Below are 27,107 nucleotides of genomic sequence, written 5' to 3' on the forward strand. Positions count from 1 at the left end.
GCAAGGATGTTCACTTATGGTTGTAGGTAATTGATTTATAATCAATGTATATTTAAATCATTGAATTTTTCAATTTAAAGCAATATGTGCTCAAGGTCTAGTTGACGCAATTGATTTTTCTTCAGAGGCACGCTTTCATCGTCCAAATTCAGCAATACACACGGCTGGAGAATTTTATGATTCTTCCAATCCCGTACGAAGTTAATTGAAAAACTAGTTGAGAATCGACTCATGTCTGTTCTAAGGTCGACCAATAATCTAACCTAATTTCAATTTAGATTTCTTGATACTTGCAAATGATTCTATGTTCAATTTCTTTTATGAGTAAAATTTTCAGAAAAAATAGTGCTAGGACTTCTGCAGCAGTTGTTTTTTTATACAATTTTTTTTTTGTAGCAATTCTATTGCCTCCTGTACAGATATACAATTTCGCGACCAAAAATCTTTTTGTAGTATCACATAAAAGGACGGAAAGTCTATAAATGGAAAGGACTATAATTCCGTTATAGTTTTACATAAAACGAAGCAACAAAGTACTGATCTAATTCTTAATGATGTATTCAAGCTTTTTGAAGTAGGTTTGTTTAATAGACTCTATGATGAGGTCTAGTACAGTATGCATAGCAGCAACATGGATTCTTATTAAACAGGTCCACATTGAGGAATCTTATTAACTTTTGTCAATTTGTTGATGCTTTAAATGAAAAAAAGAAAATGGTTTTTTTACACTGACATGGAAAAGGCCTTTGATAGGGTTAAGTAGTATTATTGTAAAGCCAGTTTACCCCAATAATGTGCCTATTAGCTTAATTATTTCTTAACATTAGAAACAATTAAACGGTAGCTCTGGAGTGCCTTAGGAAACTAATTTGGGATCTCTATTATTTTTATTTCATGATAAATGCTTGGTTAGAGGTAACTCCGAAGCATTACTTTCTGTAGATTATCATAAGATATATAGGGAAATTATATAGAATTAATTGAGACTATGCCAGTTTACAGAGACTCGCTGTTATATGTTATAGAATGGTGTGTATAGCAAAAATTTTCTACTTGTTACTCCTATATAATTATACAGTAAAATATAATTGCATAGTGCAGTGCTTCGAGAATCCATCAAATGATTAAACTTTGCTGCCCGGTTATAGTCCCTTTTCTTACACATCTTTTTAATGAATGCGTGCTCTAAGATCCTGGAAAAACTAATTTACGCCCAAGTGACTACTTATCTAAAGCACTACTCTCTCCTTAGCCCTAATCAATCAGGCTTTCGTAAAGGCTGTAGTACAACATCTATTTTATAGCGCGTCCTAGACGACATATATGAAGCAGCTGATGAAGGGTAATACTATTAGCACTGGTTCTGCTTGATTACAGCAAGGCTTTTGACACCATAGATCACAAGCTTCTGTGCGCTAAGTTGAGTTCTTTGGGATTTTCTCTTTCGTCCATTCGTTTTTTTGAGAGCTACCTATTAGGTAGAACTCAGTCAGAGCGTTTTGAGGATGGGAAATCATCTTTGAGGCCTTTGACTAAAGGCGTGCCACAGGGATCGATTTTGGGACCCTTGCTGTTTGTTATTTATACGTGTGACGTGGATTCTATTGTCAATAATTGTATAATTCAACGATACGCGGATGACACCCAAATCTATACCAGTTTTTCTAAGGCAAATGCGGACGAAGCTGTTCTTCGATTGAATGAGTGTTTAGAGTCAGTAGCTGAATATTCTAAAAATGTTGGGTTGCGACTGAATCCATCCATCCAAGGTTGCGTTGAATCCATCGAAGTCAGTCGTAATATACATTGATCCTGATCATGAGTGGGCAACGAATAATTTGGCTATTAGATATACTCGAACTGCCGTTGAGAAAGGTTTTATGCGAAAAAATTATGGTTCTCTCTCATACTGCTTATTGTGATTTTGTGTATGGTTTTATTTACAATTTAAGGGCCCGTGATCACGTCAGATACAAGTTTACCTGCACTAAAGTGGTTAAATATGCAGGATCGAGAGACGGTACACTTCGCATGCTTTCTTCATAGAATCATCTCTAGTGGAGCGCCTGAGTATCTTAGAGATCGTTTAACTTTTAGATTCTCCACTTATGATCGTATCACATGTCAAAATACCCTTTTAAATATACCAAAGTATCGCACAGCTATGTTTCGACGTAGCTTTTCGTTTCTTGCTTCAAAATTATATAACAATTTGTTGCACAATAAACTTCAAAATTGTAGTATGTCAAGTTTTAAGAAAAACGTAAAAGGGTTTATGCTGAGTAAATATAGTTCTATACCAGGGTTGTGAACTTTTAAATATATTTGGATTGAATTTTGTAAATTTCTCATTATCATAATTATTGTAACTAATTAGGACTGTTTATACCATGTAATTTATAATATTATGTATTGCTGATTTGTGTATGCTCGGTTAAGCAAACAGCTTTGGCTGCCCTTCGCCGAGTTTAATAAAAAGTCGTTTATTATAATAATAATTATTATTATTATTATAGAACAATGGGCTTCATTATTAGATCAACTAAGAGTCTTAATGTAGTCTGTTGTATAAAATTGTTTGGTAGCTTGGTGCTACCAAGGTGAGTATTGAAGTATAATCAAATAATAAAATACTATCTTTGCTCTTAATGTAATTATTTTTAAGTATACTATGATGATCATCATGACTACCTATAATAATTGTTTTTTTTTGCCTCTTGGCTGTTAAATAAATAAATATTTTATAGTTGTTATATCAGGTTTGATCAATTACACTTTAAAATCAACTGACCTAAATAATAGATCTTTGGAGTCTTTTAATATCTTGATTAAACAACTAGAATTAGGCAGATATATATATTGATTATGCAGATTATTAAAATTTGTTTTATCTTTTCTTAATCTATTTGTATTAAAAAAAATATATATGTATTTTTAGTACTGCTTTTCCTTCACATTTAGTTTCTTTATAAGCTGTTCAAGCAAAAACTATCAATACACAAATTAAATATGTCATATTTATTGAAATGCTTCTTAGACCATTTTATATACATTTGAACCTATCTACTTACAAGATAAATATAAATTAATTTGTTCATTTAAGTCATTATAGTATACACTTGCTAAAATTTATATATAAATATAATCTACTCTGTAACATATACCTAACTAATAGAAAAATAGAAGCAGAAGATAATTTTCCTAAAACACAAAAAGAGACAGTTGCTAAAAGCTTTATTTTTTTTAATACTGCGAATAATTTAAGATCTTTGTCGGAATGTATACTGAGCAGTAGTGCAAGAAATTTAAAGCAAGATTAAGTCTAAAGCAATGATTGTTCAAGCATAATTTTATCAAAACCTGACGGAGGTGAATGGTTGAAATTGTCTAATATTATATCTAATATCGCCCCATCATCAACTAAAAATCAAAAATAACAGTTATCTGAGGCTCTACTAAATATTATCAATTATCTTACCATATAATGCCGGATACATTGTCCCTTTAACATTTGATATTGAATAATCAATCTCCTTGCCATTAACAAAAAATTTTAATTGTATATGGTCAAATGCAACTCCTATTACATCACCCTCGAGCAAGTTTTGAATAGACTCTTGTGCTTCATTTGACATATTAATTTTATGGAGCTCCTGTTTATTATGCCTGAAAATTTGGTCACTACAGAGAGCCCATGAAAATTCATCCATTCCACCTAAAACGCGAAATATTCTTAAAAATTATTCAATCAATAAAAATGCCTGAAAGACATTACCAACTGTTAAACTAAGATCAGTTTGTCTAGTAGCCAGCCCCACTGACCAAGACCCTCCTTGTTGCACTTTAACCTCAAAATACGATTTCGATTGTACTAAGGGTGCGTTGCCCAGTACTCCTCCGGATCCGCACACCCTTTGGCCCCCTTTTACTATCACTACTTCATATCCTACAAGGAAGAATCCATGTTATATAGGAAAAGGTTATTAGTGAAAATGCAAAAGTTACCCATAAAAGAGGTGTCTAACTGAATGGGGTTCAACTTGGGAATGTGCTGGGCGGGTTGGTTAAAATTAAATCCATCGAGACACCCCCTTAAGCAGCAAAATACCGAAACGGATGACATCCTCTTTTTTTTAAGGGAGGTTTTGTTTTTATAAACAAATAATATAACCTAACATTTGTGACAGCTGACAGACGTCAGTCAATCAATGGGGTCATACCAAGGTCTATAAACTTTTAAGGTTACTTCACGCTTTTGCAGTATGAATATAGAAGACGTCGGCTCTTATTGGTCGTTACGCAGGGACCACAGTTACAAAGATTACTAGCAAAATTGTTTGTGGATATTGGTATTTCTGTACAGTTTACTGCGTCAGATGTCTCTCGAAAGAAATAATTATTGCCTTTACAGACGTATAATTAGTTTTAGTTTAGTTCAATTTACACAGATTGTTTACATTTTAAACAGTTGACAGGTATTCGATAAGACAGACGTTCAACTTGACATAAAAAGATAACAAGAGTCATAAAGGCAACAATAAAGACGTACTACGACATGGTCGCCAATGAAAGTGGTGTCATAGGGCAGGTGTGGAGTGAGGTTAACCAAAAGATGGCACTGAACAGGATTTTTTTTTAAATGTTTAAATATTTCAACTATTATTCAAATAAGAAATTAATTAGAAAAAAATGCTAATTCCAAGGGCATTTACTAAGCACATTATTACCCCCAAATGTTTGATAGACGTACAGCGTAGCGTGGTCGTACGCTTGCCGTAGCCAATGAGAGCTGGTGTCATTGGGCAGTAGTAGGGTGAGATAAGTGAGTTTATAAATCAAAACAATAAGCTGAACGGGGATCTTTTTTGAAAAAATGTGTAAATATTTCAGTTATTATTACTATGCTGTTTATTAGCGGATAAATTCAGTTACTCATTTCGGTGTTGCCAAAATGTTTTTAGGTGACAGATACAACGTACGGCATAGCGTGGTCGATTGCCGTAACCAATGGGAGCGAGCTGGTGTCATTGGGTAGTAGTGAGTTGATAAAGCAAAAGATGGCACAGAACGGGAATTTCCTTGGAAAATTTTCATTATTTGTTAATTACATTTATCAAGGGCATGCACTAAACACCTTAGTGGTGCATCAATTTAGTTACTGATTTCGGTGTTGCCAGAATGCTTTGTCAGGTTATTGTTGTTCGGTCGACAGATGAGGGGGTATCAAATACTTTTAAGGAAAAAATAGCAACCTTTGAAAATATTTTATACAGGGTGTTTCAGAACTATGGGATTAAACTTCTGGGGGTTGTTCAGTGCAAGAGAAGAATCCATTTGAGTATAGGAACCCATGTCCGGAAATGCGTCACTAAGCCACTACGGCCCTAAGACGCGTTAAAATTTATAAAAAACATTAATTACCTAAATAGGATCTGCTGCATTTATTTTTACCTTTTGTACATGATACCATAACAACAATTGTTTAAAATCAACGCTTATCAATGTCATGTTTAAAAATTTTATAGCTTACAATTTTGAAACATTTATTGCTAATGGAAAACTTTACCAATAAAGAATTGGCGGATATGTATTTGGCATACGGAGCAACAAACTGCAATGCATGAGCAGCATCGCGGTTGTCGCAACATCCTGGATACAAAAAATTTATTGCGGTTCATCGGCGGCTCGCTGAGACCGGCATGTTTAAGACCAAGATGCATGATACCTTCTACCGGAACGGTTAACAGGACCTATTTATCTACGTTTCTTGGAGGAAGTTCTCCCAGAACCCCTTGAAAATGTTCCACTAAACGTTAGACAGCAAATTTGGTTTCAGCATGATCGAGCGCCGGCTCACTTTGCTGCACAAGTACGCGAGTATTTGGCTCAGCGGTTTGGGCACCGTTGGATTGCCAGAGGTGGAGCAGTTTCTTGGCCTCCTAGGCCACCCGATTTAACGTCGCTCGATTTTTCCTTGTGGAGACATTTAGTCTTTAGTCTACGAAACTCCAGTAGAATCAGAGCTAAACTTAATTGGACGAATAACAGCAGCATTTGAAATCATTCAAAACGAGGATCAAATTTTTAGTGTAGTCCGCCGAAATCATGTGCGGCGTTTAAATCGGTGTATTGAGGTTGGAGGAAGACATTTTCAACAATTGTTGTGATTGTATCATATACAAAAGGTAAAAATAAATGCATCAGATCCTATTTAGGTAATTAATATCTTTTCTAAATTGAAACGCGTCTTAGATTAAATATATCAAGTTAATAAGTGATTACGGAATTAATTAAATTGAGATAGAATTATTATAGATCAATAAAAGAGTTTTGTTTTAAATGAGAATACATATATTAAAATATAAAATAAAAAAATATAATATAATAAAATGATAAAAATAAAATATGTTTTACACACTGAACAACCTCTAGAAGTTTGATCCCATAGTTCTGAAACACTCCAGTATATTCGAACATTGTCCAAAAGAGATAACACTGGAATTGATATCTAATTTAAGCTGCTAGTCCAAGTTTTAAATAGAGTTATCTACTTCCGAGTAAAATGACACTGGATCAAAAAAAGTGCCACAAAAATAGTTTTAAAAATTCAACTTGCCTTTAAATCGGAAATCTACACTGGATTTTAATTGAATATTTCTAAAAAGTACCCCATTTTCTTATAAGCTAAATTTCATAATAAATTTCATAAATAATTTCTATTAGCTCCCATTTGACATTTCAGCAAAATTTTGCTGAAAAAGTGCAACTTTGCTTTTTATTTAAGTGTCTTAGATATGTATTAACTTTAAAAATGGATTTTTTTTTAAGCATAAATTTAATATCTGAGGCTTTCTGAGATTAAAAATAATCTTTAAATTCCATTATAATTAAAGAAAATTAATTCGACTTCTGTATATTCTTCACTCATTTATTTATAGGCTAACCTAGCTCAGTGAACCTATAACCAAAGTATATAGATTTCAACAAGTAGAATCACTTCTTTGATTTTATAAGCGGTCGTAAATCACTTGTAAACTACGCCGGCACCCCTCGCATGACAGGATACAAGTCCGTCCACAAAGTTCACATTAGAAATGCGTTTACGGGGGGGCAATAAGGAAAGTATTTAAGTTATTAAGTTTAATAATATTATTGGGTAAAATCAAGGTTTTTTTATTTTAAAATATTTTGACGAGTTTTGACGCTTATTCATTGTGACACATTAAATAAACAACAACTAGGTAATAGGTAATAGATTTATGTATGCATCCAGTAGCAATTTTTTCTTTGCTTTTATTTCTTTTTATAATACTAATAAAACGCTTAAATGTGAGTCAAAACCTTAGGAATGTTGTTAAGAAAACTAGAATCCCCTAAAAATCCTTTAATCTTAATAAAGATGTACCTAATATAAACGGTGTAAACCTAAAGGTATACCTTAATTGCCGACTAGTTAAGCTGAATTTATACAGACAAATAGAATAAAATAAGGCCTTATTTGACATTTATGCATTTAAACAGCAAAATTGAATAAAATAAGAAATAAGGAATTACCAGTCACATGCCAGGTATATTTCAAGAAATTGACCAATTACATACCAGGTAAATTTTATTTCTTTGTCTTTCAATAAGTTTTCTGACCAAAACTTCTTATTTTATTTTGCTGTATAAATGCCTTATGGGGGTTTGTTTAAAGTCACCTCTTATTTTAGTCTTATTTTATTCAATCCAGCATTATTATTCTCAGTAATAAAAACGTAGTGTTGTACCGATTATCTTTATTTTTTTGACTGACCTGGTTACTTAAGAGGAACCATTTGGTTCAGACACTTAATTTAGACACCCTTTATTTAATCCTTTACTTGTTTGGGGATTTTCCCAAAATCCACTTTACCTACTATGTAGGTATGTAGAAACCTGGTCGTTTATTAGAATGACGTTTATTTCTAGAGGTTTATTTCTACCTGGATGTTTACTACCATTTAGTATTAAATGGAATATTAATTTCTTGAAAAACACTTGGGTCGTTTGAATGTTTTTTGCAAGATTCAACACAGCAGTATTGTCGGTGAGAAGCCATTACCAAACAACTACTATTAATATAAATTATATTAAAGTAAAAGTCCGTAAAACTAGCACTAAATGACGGAATATTAAATTCACAAAAACAAAAAATATTGGCACACTCAGTAAACGTCGAAAATAAACTGTAACCCTATAACCACATTTCGTCGACGAACCGGTATAAATCCCCCGCATGTTAAACTCCGATAGGCGAGAAGGGCGGCGTCGGCAGATGCGGATGGTTAGTCGAAAAGGATCGAGTGACTTCACTGTGTTAGACTGTGCTATAACCAACTACCATCATTTCCCTGTACATTTTTTAGCGAAATTTGCTTAAAATAGGGTAATTTTGCTAGAGTTTGCATTTTACAGTTGGTCTTTGCCTTAATATATATTCTCTTTTATAACTGTATTGGATTTAAAAAGAGTAACCACACTTTCTTAAAAAAAGGTTTATTAAGTCACCATAAAGGTAAAGGTTAACACAACTTAATTAAAGATTATAAGGAAAAAATATAGAAAAAGTATATCTTTTAGCATAATACAGGATATAAATATGTCGAGGTATACAAAAATAAAGGAAAAAAAAACATGGGAATATTTCAAAAGTATGTACAAATCAATGCATATAAAACCAATATCAATCTACACGAAGTCCTAGAAAATATTACCAGAGGCATTAATCAATCTATTATTGTAATGCCACGCAGGACTGTCCTTTATTAAGTTTTATCATCATCCTGAACTAATTTTTTAACTCTAAGCAGGAAATTAACTTATGGCATTTCAAGACTATTACCATAATAATGATAGGGTGAAAAGTATAATAGTAATAAAGATCCTTAGATCAATAATTTATATACAACCAATCTTAGAATTAGGTAGGCAGTCCGTTTACACTTCTCACACATCTAACGATATTTCAGTTTGGCTGCTCGACTATTTTATTTACATAAAAACTACCCCAGTCAAAATATCACACGTTTCTTGGCAACATTCGATGCTACCTATTTGCTAGGTAGTTTACGCCAATACTTGTTCTTAATAAAAATCAGCTGCTAATCTGATTCCTCCTCTAACATAGTAGTAACCGGAATCGTATGACTAATGACCCTTACTGGAGGCTGTTTGGTAGAAGAGGTGGTGGTTTTTGAGTAAGTGTTGATGGTGGGTGAAGCGATGGAAACTAAAGAGGGCCGGACGGTAGTGTTGGTTCGCACTATCGGACTGGTCGTGATCAGTTGATAGTTACCCGGGGTGGTTTCCATCATTGTTAAAAGGCTGCCTGCTGACGTCTGAAGAAGAAATTGCTCTCTTATTTTTGCGATTTTCGCTAAAATATCAAAAACTAGACTATTTTGTTTGTTTTATGGAGGATGTTTTTTTGCCTAAAATAGAGTTATCATGGTGTATTTTGGACAAAATTGTGTAAAGTATTTATTTAGTGTTTTTGTCTACATCAGAGAGATTTAGTTAGCTTTTTTACATTAGTTAGTTTATTTTGCTGCAAATTCCAAATTATTTTTACCTCCTGTTTATAATAATAATATAGACATCTATGAATCGCATATTAACTATACATTGTTGAAAAAAAATCGGATTAAACGACTGTGGAGGCAACATCCTAACAAAATTAGGGGCTGTTGAAGCCACCAAATAAACAAAATACATTTAAATTAGCTGTACAAAAATATTTTATAAAAATAGAACGCGTGAAAAAGAAACTGGGAATAATGAAGAGGCTTTCTGCCGAAAAGTGTATGAAAAAGAAAAGACAATGCACGGTTGTCATACTCTAATATGCTCTTCTAAAACTTATACAGGTTGTTACAAAATAAGATGCTGAGGGTGTTAACTCTTAGATGAATTTAAGGAGAAAAGTTCAAATAAAGCTACGTCCTAAACAAATGTTAAAAAAAAAACGTTTCTTTATCATAACTTTAGTAAGTTCCATGATATGTTTATGAAATTTAGCACACACCCTCTGAGTATCAACAGCCTTTTTTTGATGTAGGAGATTTTTTTAAGGAGTTTAACCAGTGACGTCCGTACAGGAACGAAGACTAAATATTTAAAAAAACTATTATGTACGCCACTGTTTTTCCGTAAAATAAAAGCTATTTTTATAATCCCCATTTATTTTAGGGCAAATTTGGTCTCTTGACTTTTTTCGTCCGACATGCGATTAATTACACCGCGGAGAAAAATACATTTTTATGTATGGCAATCTATTAGTAAAAACAAAATTATTTATTTATTTTATAAATAAATGTATGTACATTATTTTACCATTACAATATAACACCTCTAATTCTAGAATTGTGGTGCTTTAATATTAAATTTGGTTCCAAGGGTGACAACTTTCACGACATTCTGAACACGACTTTCACAACACAGTGTACCTCAAAAGTTTAGGACATAGCTTTATTTGAACTTTTCTTTTTAAAAATACTTAGGATTAACATCCTTAAGGATCAGCATCTTATTCTGTATCACCCTGTATAATGTACTAAGAATTATAAAGCTTTTTCTAGACCACATTCTTAAATATTTGAATTGATGAAGAACAATCGCAGATCTTATATTTATCAATCAAATTAGCCGCATTGCATGAAAATGACTGTTTAAAAATTTTCTTATCATGCTTTGGAATATCCATAATATATTTAGGTCTTATATTTGCAATGTGTACTGATGCTCTCAATTTTATTTTGTTAAAGAGATATCCAGGGCTGTGGGTTTGTTATGCTATCAAGATATATAACCACAAGAATTAAAATGAGGCAATATTCAAGATTTAGATAATGTAGTTTTTGGTCTCCTGCTTTAAATAATGTCGATATGGATATAGCACTTTTAAAGCTGAACATATGCCATTTTTAATTTTGTGCCAATAGGTTCCCTAAACCGTAATTGATAATCCATTATTAACCCTAAATTTCCTGCATTATCCTTAAACAATACGTTCTAAGTATTTAATTTTAAAGTTAAATACTTGTATTTGTGCGATGATAATCACTAGCAAAAAGCATTGCAATAGGATTATGTAACATTAGACTTTGTGACAACCTATTTACTATTTGTTTTATTTATTTATTTAAATATAAGGCTCTTCTACAGATAGACTAAGCAATCCAATAACAGGAAAGCACCAAATATCCTAGTGAATTTAAGTACAAGTAAGCGCTTTGCTAATTGTTCACATTTTCACTAAATCTAACGAATATACCAAGAAATAAACCTAACTAACTTACTTATTTATTAATATCTTTACAATCATAAAAAATATTTAAAAAACATAAGAATAAAGATAATAGGAAAATGAGGACAATATATTTTCTTGTTAGGATTGGGTAGAATTCCTTAAGTGGCGCTTAAATGACGACAGACTGGTAAAAAATCATTGAACATTTGATCATTTGACGTTTAAACAATATCTCGAGGAGCTAAAGGTTGATCTATTAAACAAAATATTTAAATTTTCCAGGCAGTAAGAGGAGTCTGTTAGATTGTTAATGATCCTATATTACCTATATCCTATATCCCTAATTACTACTAAAAAACAGCATAAAATTATGTGAAATGGAGCTCATTTTTAAAATACATTTTATTTTCCACAACTTACTAGAAGAGAAAATTCTATATGGAAAAGCTTTGTTATAGGTCATACATACTTAACTCTCATGCATTTCATCCCCCCACTCATAGATTTTAAAAGGAGATCTTGGTGCTTTAACAATAAAATATTTAATATCAAAATGTCATTACTTAAGAGGAAAATAGATGAACCTTCATGACAATCCTAGCGAAAACATATTTTACCTATTTGGTTACATATAACCGCATCTAGGAAATTCTGTAGAATAAATCAGAAAGTAACAGGCAAGTCCATATATAAGCAAAAGTTAAATAAAAACTTTCTTGTATACATGATTTAATTATTTTTCATTTTAAGAATGATCTCCTAAGGTAGATTAGGTTTAATCTTCACTCTAATACTAGAATAGTAAACTGTTTATTAAAACAATGGTAGTTTTAAAAAGTAGATTAAATGTGCAAAGTTTTCGAAGTACTAGCCAGTATGAAGGGTTAACATTAGAGGATTGAAATAAATATAAGTGATACTCCACTTTAAAATAGATTTCTTATTAATTGTTTTGATCATTTATTTTAATATTGGTAGTGAAATGGGTATTTAGTGTTGCAAAACTGAAATCAGACATAAAATATGAATTTTTGAGGTGTAACAATCGAAAATCTGATCCAGAAGTACGATTTTGACAAATTTAATTATCGATTTTTTAATAAGGCCATTTTATGTTTTTCTGAATGCTTATTACTTGCTCCACCAATCAGTTTCAGTATTAACGTTGACTTTCCGTACCCACTATTTAAATAACCTTCCAGTCTAATATCAACATTATATTTCAGATATAATAAAAAAATATATTTAGAAACATACCTGTACCCTCATCGTTTTTGGCGAAGCCGCCACAGATCGATTCATATACACCTTTTGTACAGGTTTAGTAAAAACCCTCTGCAAAATAAGAAAAAAAACAATCCATATAATACTGTACAAAAAAAATTTATATATTTAAAATCTGCATGCTCCTACAAACTAATGACAACCTAAAAAAACCTATAAACTAGTTAAAAATAATTTCCCTGTTAATCTTCGACAAACGATTTGACTTTCTTCTTCTTACATCTAGGACTCTTCAAACCACAATGCACAATGTAATAACTTACCCCGAGGCCGGCTTTTTGCGGGGGATTCGTCGGTCTTAAAATAAGTTGCTGCCCCCCGGCGGGCCTGAGCGTCGACGAGGGCCCCACTTGATTCGCCTGATTCCCGTTTTGTGTGCATTTGTTCATGTGCGTAGGCCAATGTTTTTGCTGACACGGATAGTCGCAGTAACTGGTGTTCCAACAGCAATAGAATTGGGCTTCTTTCGGGCAAATTGCGCACCTTAGAAAAATCAGAGAGTTAGAGTCACAAAAAATAGTTTTTACAGAATAACAGAACAAATATTACAGATTACTATTCTATAAATACGGATATTAGAAATAACAACTTATATCAACTTATTCAGTTTTAGCATAGTTTGTCAAATTCATAAAGAAAATATAACATTAAAAAAACTAAAAATCACAGTCCAGGACTCTCATCGCTTTTAAATTGTCAATATAGAATATTAATTTTTATTTTTGATTTGTAAGTTGATTAGATTATAAATAATTTCATTTCAATCTGGCATTTGCACTTTCAAAAAATACATCATGTTACCATTTTTTGACAGTTGATAGTGGTCCACGAGAAATGATTAAAATCAAAACGTTGAATCTCCTCTCCCCTCCAATTTTTGGAAATCTCAAAAACGTTTTGGATTTTATTTTTCGCGGAAACGGTTGGACGTACGAACAAGTAAGTAAGACATAAAATAAAGAGAATAAAATGCTATACAAATTCCTTTGATTGAAGACCGAAACCGTACAACCAATAGGGACAGAGACAGAGAGCGCCACAGTCACCAAATTTCAGTTTTTCAAATTTTCAGGGTGAAAAATTAATTTTTTTACAGTCGCTTGAATTGAAAAAGTGTAGAGCATAAAAAACTTACTGAAAATTAACGCGACAGTAAAAAAATAATTCTTTCACAATGATAATTCGAAAAACTTAAATTTGGTGACTTTGGCGTCCTGTATAAATAAACGTTTATTTAATTATCATGTGTTGCTTGGGATACTTCAACTCGTTTAAGAATAGCAGGTTTACTGGTTAAAAGGAAATAATCGCTAAATCTAATTAATTTCCTTAGTCCTCGATAGAAGGCGTTAATTGAAAATTATTTTTTTCAATTTTTCTTCGAAAATTTCGCTGGTTTTATATGTCATTCTACTGCGTCTAATGCATGAATTTTAATCTGTTTTATCAATCAAAGCTAAAGAATAGTTCTAGAAAAGTTTTAAGACAAAAATCGATCAGATCTAAGCACTAAAAGTGGAGTTATGTCTGCTACCTGAAGCGGTTTTCCTTCTTGGACATGATTTTCAAAAATGTTTATAAAAAAGCTTCTAAGGCATGAATTTTCTTTTTTTTTATGAAAGCTGAAGTCCAAAAGGAAAGTTTTAAGATAAAAATCAACCCGATATGAGTACTAGAAGTGGAGTTATTTCTGTAACAAAAGTATTTAAACAGTAAACCTATTTAATTGAATTTTTAAAATGGATCCCCTTGAACGGTTTGACAATGTGCCAAATTGTAATAAAAAGCATTTGCTACGTTTTCTAACACGTCGGGAGTTATTGCATTCCGGTCCAATTCCGTCTTGCAATACGTTATTTTATCCTCCGGCTTTGCCACATAAACTTTATTTTTTAAATGCTCCCCACAGAAAGTAGTCTAGGGGTGTAAGATCAGGGCTTCTTCCAGATATCGGGTGGCATTTAAATTATCCCCAATAAAAAATGGACCTCTTATCCTACCTGCCCAAACATTTACCTTTTCAGGATACTGGATATGCGTTTGAGGCATTTTTAAAAATTATTTTATAATATCACAAAATTCTAAGTGACGGTCAAAATCTTCAAACAACTCCTGTACTAAGGTGTTTTTTTAAGGATGAAATGTTTTGCGTTTAAGGACATTTCGAACCGATATAAAACAAGCGTCTGACTGGTTGGCAACTTGGCGTAATGATAAATTTGGGTCCTTAACAAAATTTTGTAGTATTTCTAGACATTTTCGTTCATTGCTTACGCTTTTTGGCCTCCCTATTTGTTGACGGTCTTTATTAAGTGTTCAATAAGACAATAATTGAGGAGCGATCAAGCAAAACCAGATAAATCCAATTTATAACATTCCGAGATATTTGCAAAAAACGTGCCAATAGCGTGTCCGTGAACTTATCAAAATAAATTATGGTGTACGTGAAAGGTTTAATATTATAGATTTCGTAGACCATATTTTGAACCCTATTAATTAATTAACATAAGAATAATTGCTAATTAAAAAATGGATTTATCTGTTTTTGCTTGAGTTAAATATATATCGGATATTTTATAATGTAAAAGTGCTTGTTTTATTGTGGGTATGTAGTTATTCACATTTATTAAGCTAAATATAATGTATTTATTAATTTATTTATTTAAAAAAAAAAAAATTTTTTTACTACAAAAATGAAAGAATAATAAAAAATAGGGTTTTCAAATTTACTTGTCTTCGTAATGATATAAAAGTTAATACGTTTATTTTTTATTTTCTAAACACCACAAAAAAAGGGAAATTTTGAATATGCATTCCTTCGTCATCCTCGAGGCAATCACAAGCTTTGCTTTCATCTGATTTTGGTATTTCCCTTTCGATAGCATCAGCGACTAGTTCAAGCAATATATTTTTGTACCACACCTAGACTTTCATCATTTTCCAAGGTTGGCCCAAACTGTTGTGTCATCAGGTGAGCTAGAGATTTTTTCTTTTTTGCAGGTAGAGATCGCAATAAACGAATTTCTTCCAATACACTTGGGACTTCATGTTTTGCCTTCAGAATCTGATGGGGCGTTTCATCTAAAAATGCCATTTTAAAATTCTTATGACATTGTACCTTTACAGTATTTTTTCCTTGTTTGTTTTGAGATTTCAGGATTAAAATTCGCTTGTAGTCGGAAATACCTGTGATCTTCTTTAGAGAATGTTGCAAATATTTAATGTCGTACAGAAACCATTCAACGCCAAGTTGTTTCACTGTTCCAAATTGAGAATAAATTTCTAAATATTCGTCTTTGCTTATTATTGTTGTGTTTCTTCGTAAACGTTTTTCAACACGACCGAAAACCCTATCGGCAGGGAGAAAACTATGACCTCGAACAAAACAATATTTTGTGGATTTATCTGGTTTTGCTTGATTGACCTGACTTTGGGCTCCATTTTAAAGGGAATTTAACCGGTTTTGCTCGAATCTGAGTTTACCATTCGATTTATGTGGCGAAATGAAATAGGAATTCACGATAAAATAATTTTTGTTAAAAAATTGATTTATTTGGATTTGCTTGATCGCCCTCAATTATAAGTAATCTGACACTTACAGAGACCATAAATAAGCCAAAAATAATGAAATTACAGGTAAAAACGTTTAAAAAGTAACTAATAACATTTTATTAATAAAGTACTTTCTTAAATTATCCTATCTTTCAAGCTAGTGAAGTATAGCATATGTTACATGAAGTTGCGTTTAAATTTTATGTAGAAAATCGAAAAATGCATAAAAAATATACAATCCCATTTAAAAAAAGGTCATACTACTGCTGTTGTGATGCCTTCTGTATAAGAAAAGTTATCTTCCTAATGTAGATCTGAAAAAGATCTATAATCTTTAATTGGGACACTTTTTGATAACCGGGATCATTCACGAATTAATAAGGAGGTTAAGGTCTTTTTTTAGTACAGGATAAATGGAAGCCCACGTGTTTTCAGTAAATTATTAGAACGACTCTAGCAATAGTTACTATTAAAAATATTAACAATTTTAAAACTAATAGGAACTGCAAATAACTGTTAAGATATAATAACTTCAATAATTATAAGGAAAAAAACACTACTTAAAGAATTAACCTAGCGAAATTTAAAATATAAAAGTACCAATTAGTGCCTCAAATAAATAAACAAATATGTTGCAATGACTTTAGGAGAATTAAACCATTTAATAATAATTTCAAAATATACTCCAATAATATCTTTAAATTTTTTCTGTAAATTTTTTATGACTATATATCCAAATTTCTCAAAATATTGCTGAGGACTCGAATTGCAGTTGTGACATTAAAATGTGGATAAAAGAGCTTCTAACACTTGGATTTTCTTCATTTTTCCAATAAAATTGGAGTAAATCTTTTTTATTTAAATTAATCTCAGACTGACCTCTCGATTAATATAATTCGAAACTTGGGCCGCAAATAATAGTTATTATTGAGTACTTGACGGAAAATGCCTAAATGCCTCAGTAAATTTTTACTGCACAATACAGGGTTTCCATCTATAACCTGACACATTTTAACTGCTTATAAGTCAAGAACGGAAAATGACAACAACGTGCGGTTTTCACAGAACTTCATCAATATTTTTTAAGTTTTTTTTGGCAGTGTTGACAAGTTTCAAAATTACCTGAAATAGAAGGAAAAAAATGGATGATTTTCAAAGGCCGATTTCTCGAAAATTTTAAATGTAACACCCTGTACTTTTTAACTTCACATGAAAGCCTGTTAAATCCCCTTTCCGAAAATGTATAAATTGTCTTAAATTCATAATTTTTTTTACAGAGCCAATTTTAGTAAATGACACCTTTTTGAAAATTTTCCTACAATAAATACCTATTAAATAACATTCTCGGTATCAAGTGACAACAATAACAATTGTAGCTTGTCAAGGAGGTTGTGATTTGGCCAATTTGATTAAATTGGCTCTGTAAAAAAAAATAATAAATTTAAGACAATTTATACATTTTCGGAAAGGGAATTTAACAGGCTTTCATGTGAAATTAAAAAGTACAGGGTGTTACATTTAAAATTTTCGAGAAATCGGCCTTTGAAAATCATCAATTTTTTTCCTCCTATTTCAGGTAAATTTTTAAACTTGACAACACTGTCAAAAAAAACTTTAAAAATTTGATGAAGTTCTGTGAAAACCGCACATTGTTGTCATTTTTCGTTCTCGACTTATAAGCAGTTAAAATGTGTCAGTTTATAAATGGACACCCTGCATTACTGTAATTAAATAACTTCAATAACAATTAGAATATTTTAACTTTTCACACATTTTGTTGCCGACACTTACCACTGTTTCGATTTGGCCTCTTCCACCCGCCTAACGGTTTCCGCTTCGCACGCCGCCCTCGTTTCATCGATAACCCGTTCCCGGTCTTCCACTATACTCTTTTGCAAATCCTTGAGGACCGTGCAGGTGTTCTTCTCGATTTCCGATATTTCTATGCTGTGCTGATGCTTCAACGATTCGATTTCCAGTTTTAAATTCGCGATCGTCGCCTCGTGGTTGTTACTTTTGCCCAAATCCTCTAGGGTTTCTATAAGCATGCCACGGAAGTAGTCTCCTAGCTAATAATAATTAAAAAAAATTAGGAATGTGCTTCAAGGGTTTTTATTGTATACCAACCCTATGAGCGATAGAGTTAACTCTAGCCGTGACTGGACCGGCGGTGCTTGGAGTGCCTTCGTTAAATTGTTGACTGAGCGGACCTGGAGGACGCGGTTTCAGTTTTGGAGGCGGCCGTCTGATTATCTGAGAAATAATGGGTGTTTTTAAATTTTAGCAAAAGTTCAAATTTTTTCTTTAAAAAATCGCAATTTTACGAAAATTAAATTTATCATCTGTAATATGGAATCAAAAAATGTTTGGTTTTTTGGTGCGTGCTTCCAAGCCAAAAAAAACGCACTAGCGGGAAATGCTGCAGTCGCCATTTTGTTTTCGAATTGCGCAACTTGATTGATTTATTGTTCTACTACATAGAACCCAAAATATGCCTTTTTTCGTACTCTTCAGTGGTGTAACCCCTTGAAATAACTTTTTTTTATAAAGAAATAACCAATTATGATAAATAGAACCAAGCATCGGTTATGAAATCGTAAGCACAGGTAAAAATCTGTGCTGCAGACAAGGCCCTTTTAAAAACGAATAATAATAAAAAACACAGAACAGTAATAACTGTTAACTTGGCCAATTTAATTACCTTTTTTTAACGCGCATTTATAATAATATTTTTTTTAACAATGTGAAAGAAATTCCAGGGGGAGTATATCAAAGCACAATCAAAAAAAATATACAGTAATTTTCATGTTTTTTTTTAGCACATTAATTGTATTTATTTCAAATTAAATTAAGCATCCCATTTCTGGTTTTCCAGCAGGTAAATTTGAATATATTTTTTAAATGCTACTATAGAAAATTGTTTAACATCCTCAGGTAATTTATTGCAAAGTTGCTACAAAAACAATAGATTTTTGAAAATTCGTGTTTTTATGCTGTGATAAGAATGGAGGTTAAATTAATTTATTTTAAAAACTCTCCAGTTTTTAAAATATTATAATGTAGATATTGCATTTTTTATGATTTTTCATATTTAAAATAAGGTTGTTATTTAAATAGAGAGAGATTAATATGACTGCTAAATGGTATTTCGAATTCAAAACGCATACAGCAGTTTTAACATTTTTTTATAGATTAAGCAGGAAATCAGAATACAAAAAATCAGTAATCTAGCAAAGAAAGAACTAGTGAACTCCATAAATAGTATTTAATATAAGATAGTAAATAGTTTTTGGTTCATATAGTTTTCTTAGGCGCATATATGCAATTTTAAGCTCACAACAATTTTGACTACTGATAGCTGAACATGTCGTAACTGTGCATGAAAATTATCAAAAGCACTTTGGCCGCAACCTAGTACCATTATATAAGATTTTTCCAATTTTGATTAAACTAAAATTGAACTTATTATAGAAAGATTTTGTGAAAATGAAAGATACAGTTGGGAACCATTCGCATTTGAATTTTTTTTAAATCCATGCAGCCTTTGTTGTTTGACAATTAGTGGGGAAAGCTTAAAAACGAAAATATCTAACATTTAAATTAAACGAGTTTATGAAGCATGTTGAATTAACTTTTTAAAATTGATAAATATATCTGCATCACAGGGGCTTGTTCCTGATATCTGGTAACTGTTATACTCATTAAAAAAAAATAGAAAAATCGGTATAGTCTTCTGAACAGAAACCAATGTGTTTAACATTACCAATCTATAAAAAGGCTTTAGAATTATTAGTTAAAGATCAATTACTCAGATATCTTGATAAACACAATTTCATAATAAAAGAACAGTCAGGATACAGGCAAAAACCTTAATGTGAAACGGTTCTGCAATTTTTAATGTCACCATGGAAATCATAAATTACCAGGAATAAAATAAAAACCGTGAATCTTTTATTATTAAAAGTGACTAAATATGGCACTTCTGGTGAGGTTGAAAATTATCTGAAAAAAAGGATTCAAAAAGTAAAATTTAAAAATGCAATGTCTCATTACATAGAACTTGGGCAAAGAGTTCCTCAGGGGTCTGTATTAGGACCCATTTTGTTTTTGTCATTTATAAATGATATAATTCTTTATGTTAAAAATTATAAAATCAAAATCTTTGCAGACAATACTTTGTTATATTTTGTTTGTGATTTGGATAAAATTTCTTAAGTGACCAAATGTCTAAATGAAGATCTTGGAAAACTTAAATCTTAAACATGGCTGATTGAAAATGGATTAAAACTAAACACAAATGAAATAAAAGGTAACCGAGCCTGTTAGATCTTTTAAGTATTTAGGACTAATGCTAGATCCTAAGTTAAATCTTCTATGCACTATGAAAAATAGCAAAAAAGCTGGGTATACTATTTTGCATCAGGAGAACACTTATCAGAACTATGCTGCATTATTCTTATTTGACATATGTACAGTAGTGGCCAAAATTATAGCAACAAATCTGAATTTTACTAATATTTAATAATAACTATTATATGTATGTTTTAATCGTAAAAGTACGCCACTGGTTTAGATGGCCTCTTAATATTTAAACAAAATTTCTCATTCAAATAAAAAAAAGCCTACCTGTTTTTTTGCTGACAATAAATATTTGTAATTGCAAATATTTCACCTGGTCATAATTATAGCAACATTTGAAATTTAGTGCTCTTTCAATCTGTTGAAGTGCAATATTGAAACAATTTATATTGTGATTTCTTGGTAGTTATTAACTTATTTAAATAACAGTATGAGTCGTGGTAAAACCGTGTCTGTTGAAGTGAGGCAACTTATAATTAATCAGTATAAGTCAGGCATCAAACAGTCATCCATTGCAAAAAATTTTGCTCTTCACAGATCAGTTGTATCACGTATAGTGAAAAGATACAATAACACAGGGCTGGTAGTACCCAAAAAAAATTCGGGACATCCCCGGAAAACTTAAAAAAAAAGTGACAAAATGATTGTTCGGATTTCCAGGCAAAACCCATTTTTGTCCTCTTCAAAAAATTAAAGGGCTTTTGGATGGCAGTGGGTGTTCCGATCTTAGTGAACGATCCATAAGGCGGCGTCTATTTGAAAATAAGTTGTTTGGACGCAGACCAGCAAAAAAGCCTCTTCTTTCCAAGAAGAACGTCCTGAAGGCCCGACTTGAATTTGCTGGAGAACACCAGGGCTGGACTATTGATCAGTGGCGCAGAGTTATTTTTAGCGATGAATCAAAATTCAATTTATTTAAAAGTGATGGTGCTGCATACGTTCGAAGTCCTGTAGGCAAAAGATTTAATCCTCGGTACACTTCTCCTACAGTTAAACATGGTGGTGGTTCAGTTTTAGTGTGGGGCTGTTTTTCGGGGTATGGTATGGGACCTCTTCACAGAATAGAAGGGATTATGGATCGATTTATGTACAAGGATATATTAAAGAATGTTATGTTACCCTATTCTGAAGAAAATATGCCGCTGTTATATCAATTTCAACATGACAATGATGCAAAACATTCTTCAAGGCTAATAAAAGAGTTTCTCCATGTTATGAAGTGGCCCTCCCAATCTCCGGATTTAAATCCAATAGAAAATCTTTGGGAAATTGTGGATAACAGGTGTAGAACCAGGAATTTCAAAAATGCTGGAGAACTTTTCGAAGCTCTTCAGGATACTTGGTTGTCAATCGATCATGATGTTATAAACAAACTTATTTTATCCATGCCAAAAAGATGCATTGCTGTTATAAGGGCTAAAGGGTACTATACTAAATGCTGAAGAATATTATTGTATTGTAATCTTATTTTGACTTTGGAGAATAAATAAATTGATTTTTCTAAAATGTGTTGCTATAATTTTGTCCAACCCGTTTCCTAAAAAAAATTCCCATTTTTTATTTCTTTTATAAAGTAACAAAAAAATAAACATAAATAAAAACCTTTGTAAAAAATACATCATAATATATACCAGTTTTTTTTCTAATCTACCACATCATATAATTTGAAGGAAAAATGTACTTGTTGCTATAATTATGGCCACTACTGTACATTATATTCATAGATACCAAACAAGATCAAGTAGTAACGATAATTTTTACATTTTAAAAATACATAGTGACAATACGTTTAGTATAGGCTTTAAATTGTTTAGTCGCACTCCTATCCATTTAAGAGTGTAGTTTAAAAACTTTAAAACTTCAATGTGCATGTATTGTAAAACTCTATAAACTTTAGCGTTAGTTGTAACCCAATTGTAAGAACTTATTACTGCTAAAAGTGTTAACTAACAAACTCGAAATTTGATTTTGTGGCTAAAGCGTTTTTAATGAATTATGTCCTTACACTGACAGGTAAAAGAGTGGTTTTAAAACGAATAAAAGACTTAATTATTATTGTTATTACGCATTCAAAGCAAACGCATATATGGCATCGATACCCAAATTGAAAAAAATGAATCCAAAATCTTCTTACCTCGCTTACTGCTCGAGAAATATTCTCGTGCGCTACACTATTTAAAACTGCAAACTCGTTGTCATCCCTTGTTTCGGCCATCATTGCCGGCTCGACCAATTCAACCGACGGCGATGGATCTACTGTGCTGCTATGTTCAGGTACAGTGTTGCTTGTTGTAATTGTGACAGATGGGGTGGCTAAAATTCATAAATATTTTCTCATTTAATCCGCTTAAAAAGTCATCTAATGTGGATCTAAAAGTATACGTTAGAGAGAAAAAATGCGTTAAAGAATAAGGGCCCTTACATCATCATTTACATAAAAAAGAAATAATAATTGGGCGAGAACAGAGCCCTGGGGTTTAACAATATTTACACCTTATTCTTGGGACTCTTTATAATTTTAAAATATTTCATGGATTGTTTCAGATAAATAGGACTAAAATCATATACAGCGTTGGCAAATTAATATTACAGATAGGAGATTAATGCATTAGAAAAGGAAGTATACCTAACTACTAAAGTATGACAAAGAAAATACTGTATCCCTGACTTTTGTGCATGCATACGCGTCCCGCGGCCAAAGATCACGGACCATCAGGAGTTTCACACTAAAATTGTAGGATAGTACGAGCGTCGGAATGACATCTGGTGGGATACAGTCTTTTCTTTGTTATACTTTAGTAGTTGGATATACTTCCTTTTCTAATGCATTAATCTCTAATATTTATTTGACAGTACGGTATAGGCAGCTTTCCCAAAAGTATTTCATGATTGACGCAATCGAATGCCTTTAAAACACCGCTTCAGAGTTTCACCTCTTTTAAAGCAGGTACAGAAATGCAAAAACTGCATAATTTGCATTTATTTCCTCTCGAAATTCAAACTACTGACTATTTAAAATACTAAATTTATCAAGAAATTGTGTTACTCTAATTTTTCAACAATTTTGGCTAGTGTAGGAAGGAGAGCGATTGGTAGAAAATTTGGCGGGCTGTTTGCATCCCTACCTTTATACAATAAATGATGACACGTTTTCTTCAAGCATGTAAGAAAATCCTTGCAAGAAGTACAACAAATAGCCGTAAGCAAAGAACGAATGTGTCATGTATTTTAATACCGGATAAATAGTTCAAGGGATTTTCTACCTTTAAAATATCTTTTGACACATCACAGTGGAAATCCTTTGTAAAAAATAAAACTAAGTTTTTGGTGAAATTCTTCAACAGGATTGATTGAGGCAGACACCCTGCCAAAGTGTGAAAGTATAAATCCTGATAAATTTATTACAATTCATGGGTGTATAAAGTCTACCACATTCTATACTAAACTAAGGATTCATATTAAGGTTAAAGTTCCCCAGAACAGTTTTGTGGTCAGACAATCCAGCGCTAGAAGTATAGCAGGATACATCCTACTATTCAAAATTGGAATAAAAATAATCTCTTACAAAGAAAGAAAATTCAGTGAACCAAGTGAGTTATTTAGTTAGAGTAAAAATTATATTTAGATCCCCACAAAGAATAATTTTACAATTTTATGGTAAGTTACATAAAAGTACCTCAAGTCAGAAATTAACCAATCTTTCCTAAAGGAGATCTGTACAATGCCAAAATATAAAGAAGCTTACTGCTCCTCAATGAGTGGGCCGGTATCGACGATCATTTAATAGAGCCACATTTTTTTCCCGCAAAGACTAATTCGTGAGGTCTACTTAAACATTTTAAGAAATGAGTTGCCCAATATACTAGATGATGTTCCTCTTCAAATAGGGCGTGAAATGTGGCTGCTACAAGACGACGCTTCACCCCATTTCAATGGAGCAGTGAGAGAATATTTATATCAAAATTTCGCTGAAAGATGGATTGGACGCGGTAGGTTTGTGTAATTGCCTCCCCGAGATCACCAGATCTAAACGCTATGGATTTTTTCTTTTGAGGTTGCCGAAAATCTCTCGTTTACAAGGTTCCTGTAAATAACCGTGAAGAGCTGAGACTGAAATATTTAAAGAGAAGAAAGGAATATTCTCTAGGATTCGTTGGAACTTCCAAAGAAGAATTTATTTATTTATTGAAAAGAAAGGACATTTCGATTTTTTTTTATGAAAATTAAATTAAATTAGGTGTGTTATCGTAAATAGTTATTTTATAGAACAAATTACCCTTTAACAATGTATGTTTTTAAGGCTTGCTGTCTTAATTTTGAAAATACGAATTTTTAATTATTAAAGGCACGGTTAATGTTTAAAGTAGTTTTTCTCGGAAAACGTTGATTCCGCGATTATGTAATAAAAGCACCTTTTTAAAAGATATTTCGATGCTTTTTACTAATTTGACATCTAAATTTATAAAAAGATTAAAACAAAAAAGTTCTAAGTCATTTTCCCAAAGTGAAGGATAGCTTAAGCCTTTTTGATAAATTAATAGGCTGAATACCAAAAAACACTAGTAACATGCACGCAAAAATCAGTACACTACCAAAAAAATTTATTTTTTTAACACCCTGTATATGAGAACACTTTTTACCTGGTAGTCCCTCGGAAACAGTAACAGCCGGCGAACTATCGACTCCCCCGTTGATAATTTTATGGACGTCGTTCGCCAACGCTTTCACCGCATTCGATATGGTCGTACTCGTAGCGTTGGAATTCTCCCCTTGCGGAATGTAATTTTGGGACTCGAAATTCGTGCGTTTCTCCGAGGTCTGGCCCGTGAGCCACACTTGCGGTTGGGCTATTTTGCCTCCCCGTGCTGCCGCACCGGTTAACAACGACGCCTAAGAGAGAGTAAAAGAATTTATAACAACACTTTAAAACATATTATATGATAATGAAGAAAATATTGGCAAGTAAATGAGGGTATAAAGTTGAAAGAACTAGTCCATTATCTCAAACTCCAAGTCTCGGTCTCAATACATCCTTTATATACAGTACCGAGCAAAAGTAAAGAAACTTTTTTTTTATTTTTAAATTTATTTTATTAAAGTTAACTAAATTTTTTTATCCTATAATACTACACTAAACTAGATAATAAAAATAAAACATAAACAATATATTTCTACTTATTATAAAGTCATATGTAAATTAATTAAAAAAAAAACAGGGAGCAAAAATAGAGAAACACATATTTAAAGAAAATATATAATACCAACAAATTAATATTTAGTTGCATATCCCTTATTTTTAATAACTGCAAGGCATCTCCTTTTCATAGATCCAATCAGATTCCCTAAGGTCTCCTTGGGTACAGAATGCCATGCAACTTCAACTGCTTTAAACAACTCGTCTCCATTTTAAAATTTTTCGGGATGTTCCTTTACTACTAAATCCCATAGATTCTCTATGGGATTAAGGTCAGGACTCTGAGCTGGCCACTTAACAATGGTTATTTTTTTGTCCTCAAAAAATTTTTTTATAATTTTAGCTGTATGCTTCGGATCATTGTCGTGTTGAAACCTCCATTGCAATGGCATGTTTTCCTCTGCATATGGCAACATATTATCAGTTAATATTTCTAAATATTTAAACCGATCCATAATCCCATCAATTTTGACAATGAGGCCCATTTCCATACCAGAGAAACAACCTCACACTTGTACATTTCCCCCTCCATGCTTAATAGTGCCTAAAGTATACTTTGGATCAACTCTTTTATTTTTAGGACGCCTGACCCATAAAATACCATCAGAAGAAAATAAATTAAACTTACTTTCATCCGAAAATAATACTGTATTCCATCTTGCTTCTCACCAGTTTAAATGGTCATCTGCAAATTGAAGTCGGGCGTTTCGATTTTTCTTCGAAATGTATGGACACTAATATTTACATCGTCTAGTTGAGATTTTATATCCACTGCTGTGTTAAATGCACTTTTAAGAGCTAAGGATTTAATCTTCTCGTCAACTCTAGGCGTCGTTTTTCTAGGCCTACCAGTTTTAGGTGGACTTATTAATGAGTTCCTAATGCGGTGTAACTTTATGGTTTTAGAAACGACTGAGCGGTTTAATCCTAACTGCTTAGCAATGATTGCTTGCTTAACACCCGATTGATATTTTGATATTATCAACTGTTTTATACATAACGCCAAAGTAATACCTCGAGGCATATTTACAGGTTATTCTTTATTAATTAACAAAATATTATTGTGTATTGCTTTCAATAAGCAAACATAAACTAAGAACTTTAAAAATGTTTCTCTACTTTTGCTCCTCATAAAATAAAGATAATCAAATAGATTGTTTTTGTTGCAAGAATTTATAAATATCAAATATGTTTTTGCATTCCTTTGGACCTAAAGAAATAATGTGAGTATTTGTTTATTGGCAATAGTTGATTACTCTGGCTTTATATTTATTAAATAAAATGTTTCTCCACTTTTGCTCGGTACTGTATGTCTCGAAGGTTACATATTTCGCTAATAAAGCATCATCAGATGTTATATAATTATAAAGCATAAAGATGTTATATATTTATCTTAATATTAACTAGATGACCTGCTTAGTACTGAAATTTCAATCTTTTTATTGGTTT

At 32.0% G+C, this 27,107-nt stretch overlaps 2 protein-coding genes across 5 annotated transcripts in view; both read right to left on the bottom strand.

Annotated features, from left to right (window-relative positions):
* Positions 1-2,997: 2,997 nt before the first annotated feature.
* On the bottom strand, positions 2,998-4,173 carry LOC126743586 (SPRY domain-containing protein 7). Its single transcript, XM_050450747.1, has 4 exons — positions 4,006-4,173; positions 3,776-3,946; positions 3,479-3,715; positions 2,998-3,420 (listed from the first exon to the last, which is right to left on the bottom strand). Exons 1-4 carry the CDS (start codon positions 4,121-4,123, stop codon positions 3,323-3,325), a joined length of 624 nt encoding a protein of 207 aa, XP_050306704.1. The 5' UTR covers positions 4,124-4,173; the 3' UTR covers positions 2,998-3,322.
* A 4,328-nt stretch (positions 4,174-8,501) lies between these two features.
* The window catches only part of LOC126743584 (protein kinase C-binding protein 1), a 54,149-nt gene continuing 35,543 nt past the window's right edge, over positions 8,502-27,107 (bottom strand). For all 4 annotated transcript variants that reach the window (XM_050450742.1, XM_050450743.1, XM_050450744.1 and 1 more), the window contains 7 exons: positions 25,105-25,354; positions 22,599-22,777; positions 18,233-18,358; positions 17,897-18,174; positions 12,817-13,036; positions 12,527-12,604; positions 8,502-9,359 (listed from right to left, as the gene is read on the bottom strand). In XM_050450742.1, the coding sequence (XP_050306699.1) occupies positions 9,123-9,359; positions 12,527-12,604; positions 12,817-13,036; positions 17,897-18,174; positions 18,233-18,358; positions 22,599-22,777; positions 25,105-25,354 (1,368 nt within the window). In that variant the 3' untranslated portion in view covers positions 8,502-9,122. The remainder of the gene's footprint in view (positions 9,360-12,526; positions 12,605-12,816; positions 13,037-17,896; positions 18,175-18,232; positions 18,359-22,598; positions 22,778-25,104; positions 25,355-27,107) is intronic.

This window comes from Anthonomus grandis, chromosome 13 (assembly GCF_022605725.1).
Source record: "Anthonomus grandis grandis chromosome 13, icAntGran1.3, whole genome shotgun sequence".
NCBI classification, from domain to species: domain Eukaryota; kingdom Metazoa; phylum Arthropoda; class Insecta; order Coleoptera; family Curculionidae; genus Anthonomus; species Anthonomus grandis.

Coding starts and splice junctions, on each gene's coding strand:
- LOC126743586 (XM_050450747.1), bottom strand. CDS start 4,123: ATGTCATCCGTTTCGGTATTTTGCTGCTTAAGGGGGTGTCTCGATGGA. Junction 3,947..4,005: donor GTTAGACACCTCTTTTATGG/GTAACTTTTGCA, acceptor TCTTCCTTGTAG/GATATGAAGTAGTGATAGTA. Junction 3,716..3,775: donor TGATCTTAGTTTAACAGTTG/GTAATGTCTTTC, acceptor TTCGCGTTTTAG/GTGGAATGGATGAATTTTCA.